We start from the raw sequence: 4,336 nt of genomic DNA, 5'->3' as shown, positions 1-4,336 counted from the left end.
CATGCTTAATGCTAAAGCAATGGCCAGAAACTGGACGGTGGGAGGATGCTGGTTTTTCCACAACAACTTTCTGGGTTCAAGCTCATGGCTTGCCGGTTTTCTACAACTCAGAGGATAATACGACGCGCGTGGCAATGAAAGTTGGCATCAAAGGGACAGAGTTTCAGATCTGGAAGTTCCCGAAAGGAGCCCACCGGAGATTCATGAGGTTCAGAGTTGAGGTCTATGGCCAGGAGCCGCTACCGGGAGGCTATTTCCAGAAGCCTCCATTGGGGGGAAGACCATCATACTGGGTTCAAATGAAATACGAGAAGTTGCCTTTAATTTGTTTCAAATGTGGCAGGATCGATCGTGAAGAAAAGGGTCGTGCTTCTGTGATAGCGCTAACTCAGACGTGTGGAGGCAAACAGGTTCAACTTTATGGCCCGTGGATGAGATCCGATACTGGAGAGACTTGCTTCATAAGTGTGAAAGCGACAGACGATGAGGCGGTGGCGGCTGCCAGTATGGGGATGTAAGGTATATCAGTTCAGGGAATTTCAAAATCAAAAGCCCTCCTTTCCTGTTTCCGGCAGCGACGGCGATGGCGCAAAGATAATCTTTACGGAGGATGCCACCCCTGCCACAAGGGACAAAGCCAGGTAGTGGAGTTGTACGAGAAGGTACTGAGGTAGTGGATTCGCCATCGGTCAGGTAATAGAGCTGTACGAGAATGTATTGAGATAGTGAATTCTCTATCTAGTGAGGAGTCCTTAACAGATACTCTATCAGAGCTTGAATAAAGGTGGTGCTAATGTAGAGGATAAAATTACTATTATTAGATGCTAGAAATCCCACGTGTCGGTTTTTCGATTTTGTTGAACAGTCATTTGGAATTAACGAACTTGGAGCTGGGCTCAAACCCGTCAAGAAAGGGGGAGGAACCGGTCATTTTACACGGCATTACACCAATGAAATGACAAAATTACCCTCGAAGACTATAAAGAAAATTATCACCGAACTCCTTTCGAGACGTTCGATAAAGCCGAAGACACAAAGAGGTACTATAAATAGCAACAAACGAACCAATTTATTTTCTCCAATCCAATATTGTCCTTAAAAAAGAAATTAAAAAACAGACAATTCTCTCTCTCTCTCTCTCCCCCCCCCCCCGATTTGTTCGCTCCGTCATTCACGCGCTTTCGTAGCTGATTTCCAGGTAATAACAAAGGGGAAATATTTTCCCATCGGGTTTTCTCTCGTTTTCTGTTCTCGGAAACCTCTGATCCGCTGCCTTGTCCGGCGTGATCCTGGGTTTCCAGGGCTCAATTTGACTATAATTCCTTGGGGTTTTCTTATCTTCTCCTTTTCTGCTGATTAATTGAAGTTTCTGAATGTTGAATGCTGTGAATTAGGGTTTCGTCTTCTTCATTTTTTTGGGGTGTTTTGAGTAGCGATGAGCGACCACATGGTGGTGTTTGTTGACCGTCTGATCAGGCCGGTGGCCGTGCAATCGGCGGCGGAATCGTCCGAGGTTTCTGGTTCCGGGCCGGTCGACGGCGGTGCTGATGGCGGCCCAGGCCCAAACGCAGCTGGCCCAGGCCCATCCTCTTCGGCGACGGATGAGAAGCAAGAGGATGAGGAGGGTTTGGGCGAGGAGGAACCGCTGATTCAGACGGCGGAGTGTCGCATTTGCCAGGAGGAGGACAGCCTCAAGGATTTGGAGACTCCTTGCGCTTGTAGTGGTAGCCTCAAGGTTATATTTTTATGATTATATCTTTTTTAATTATTGTGTTATATATATATGCTGGATTGCGTGATTTGAATTCTTTCATGTTTGAAGTCTTATTAGGTGTTTGTATTTCTCCAGAATTTGCTTAATGGTTTGTAAAGGTTTCAATTTGAATTATTTCATCTTTGAGGTGTTATTGGGTATTTGATTTCACTGGAATTTGCGTGTTGTGGTTTGTAAAAGGTTTCAATTACTTGCTTCATCTTTGAGGTGTTATTGGGTGTTTGGTTTCTCTAGAATTTGCGTATTGTGGTTTGTAAAAGTTTCAATTTGATTTCTTTCATCTTTGAGGTGTTATTGGGTGTTTGATTGCGTATTGTGGTTTGTAAAGGTTTCAACTTTTCCTTGTTTTGTTTGCACGTCTGTGGGTGGTGACAATCCACGCCGGATTTGCGTGATGTATTGGATGAACTTTTTTGTTGGAAATGGTTAGGATGTTGATAATGTTGAATAAGTGCTTTAAAGTTGAAAATTAAATGGGTTTTTTTTTTCTTTTAAGGACAAGATAGAAGATGATGGATGCTTGATTGTAGATGTTTGTAAATTGTAATGACAGAAGGGCGAAGGCATATTAATTTTCTGTTTTTCTCGACCTTGTCAAATCTACGGTCAGATTTGCTAAATAGAGTGAAATGTTGTAGTTTCAGAGGATGTTTAAGTTTCTATTTATGGAGATGTGTAGAGGTTTACATGAATATGAGTGTCTATATAACTTCTTGTTTTGGCCTTAACCTGTTGCACAAGGTTAAATCTTTTTTTTTTTCCCCTCTCTATATGTGTTTTTCCTTGTGGAGTTGGATATCACCTCAGATTTGATATTGTTCCCCTAAACAAAGAACAAACATGTACCTTCAAATTTTTCCCTTGTATTTCTGCCCGCATCTCCATTTGTTAGTTTGGTTTCTGATGCAAATTAAACATACTTTGTTCAGTATGCTCATAGGAAGTGTGTTCAGCACTGGTGCAATGAGAAAGGTGATACAATTTGTGAGATTTGCCATCAGGTAGGCTATTAATTTGTTTTCCTTTAGCCTTCTAAAGTATGTTATTTCATAAGTTGTGCCTCTTAACGCTTATTAGCATTGATGGCTGCAGCCTTACCAACCTGGTTATACTGCACCTCCTCCACCACCTCCTGATGAAACTGCCATTGAGATTGGGTATGTATTATACAGCTTTCTTATTTTTAATAGTTGACTTGTGCTTTGAGTGAGAGTGATTTAATGATGTTCATATCGTGTATATTTCTTGCAGTGGAGGGTGGACAATATCTGGCACTCCGTTGGAGTTGGATCCTCGTCTCTTGGCAATTGCAGAGGCAGAACGTCATTTTCTGGAAGCTGAGTATGATGACTACGCTGCTTCTAGTGCCAGTGGAGCTGCATATTGCCGTTCAGTTGCCCTTATTGTAAGCTCATGTATTTCTAAGTTGTTATATCCTAGTGAGGATTTGAAGTCATCCATCTTGGAAACAGGCCTGATTTTTACGTGAACGTTCTCTCTTTTGGCAGTTAATGGCCCTTCTTCTCTTGCGGCATGCATTGGGTATTACAGATGCTGACGCTGATACTGAAGATGAAACATCTGCTTTTTTCTCTGTAAGTAGAACTGCGCTGGCATTCTTGTTATGAAGTAATCCGTTGATGCTTAACTACTAGACCTCAACTCGTTTCGTGTTTCATATTTTGATAATAAAATTAATTGATGCTTTGCAGCTTTTCTTGCTCCGTGCTGCTGGATTTCTTCTTCCTTGCTACATTATGGCTTGGGCCATCAGTATGTTACAGCGTAGAAGGCAAAGACAGGTAAACAACATTGCCTCCACTTTTCTGCTCTACTCTCATTAGGGTATTTCTTTATTTTCAAACTTTCCTTTGGTTAATTTTCTAGAATAATTTTGTGAAACAGGAGGCTGCAGCATTGGCAGCGACGCAAGTAGCTTTTGTCCTGCAATCTGGGCAACGTGGGGGACTGCAATTTGCAATAGCATCCGGACGGCCAGCACCATCAGGACCCACGGTTGCCTCACCCCAAGAGGCTGTTTAATGTTGTTGTATATGGGCAGCAAGAAATTCCTGAGTTGAATGTGGCGCATTTGGGAGGGTGATTCAGCGGAATGTGATGAAAAATAAATGGAAAACCTTTCCTTCGTTTAAACGTATAAATAGATTTTTTTTTAATGGATGATTAGATATTTAAAAGAAGAGAAATTGTTAACGTGACCGTGTGAAATTCTAATTTCATCGTCAAATTGGCCATGGCTACCCCATGTTGGTTCTGCTTTTGATGTCTTTCTCTGTTTTCCATGTATATATCGATTTCAATCAGAGAAAAATTTATATTAGCTCAAACATGTTGGTTGTTATTTGGAATGTGTTCATGTCGTCTGTCATGTTCAACATAAACATCTGTATCTAGCTGTATTTCATATTTTTGTGGTCATCATTATCGTTTTCTTTTTTCCTTTTCTAACGAATTTTTGCAATCATCCGTCTTAGCTGTAAATTGATTGGAAAATTTAGGTTTTGTTAATTTCACCGATTTGAGTTTTCAATTATAGTTTTA

The 4,336-nt window shown here is 41.2% G+C and overlaps 1 protein-coding gene across 1 annotated transcript; it reads left to right on the top strand.

The window, feature by feature from the left end:
* Positions 1-1,122: 1,122 nt before the first annotated feature.
* Positions 1,123-4,122, top strand: LOC21385725. Its single transcript, XM_010099309.2, has 8 exons — positions 1,123-1,198; positions 1,395-1,735; positions 2,704-2,775; positions 2,867-2,931; positions 3,026-3,179; positions 3,283-3,369; positions 3,487-3,576; positions 3,680-4,122. Exons 2-8 carry the CDS (start codon positions 1,436-1,438, stop codon positions 3,815-3,817), a joined length of 906 nt encoding a protein of 301 aa, XP_010097611.1. The 5' UTR covers positions 1,123-1,198; positions 1,395-1,435; the 3' UTR covers positions 3,818-4,122.
* The last annotated feature ends 214 nt before the right edge of the window (positions 4,123-4,336 follow it).

The sequence above is a fragment of the Morus notabilis genome, unplaced genomic scaffold, assembly GCF_000414095.1.
Source record: "Morus notabilis unplaced genomic scaffold, ASM41409v2 Scaffold2332, whole genome shotgun sequence".
NCBI lineage: Eukaryota > Viridiplantae > Streptophyta > Magnoliopsida > Rosales > Moraceae > Morus > Morus notabilis.
The sequence above is the reverse complement of the archived record's forward strand: the minus strand, read 5'-3'. Positions and strand labels throughout refer to the sequence as shown.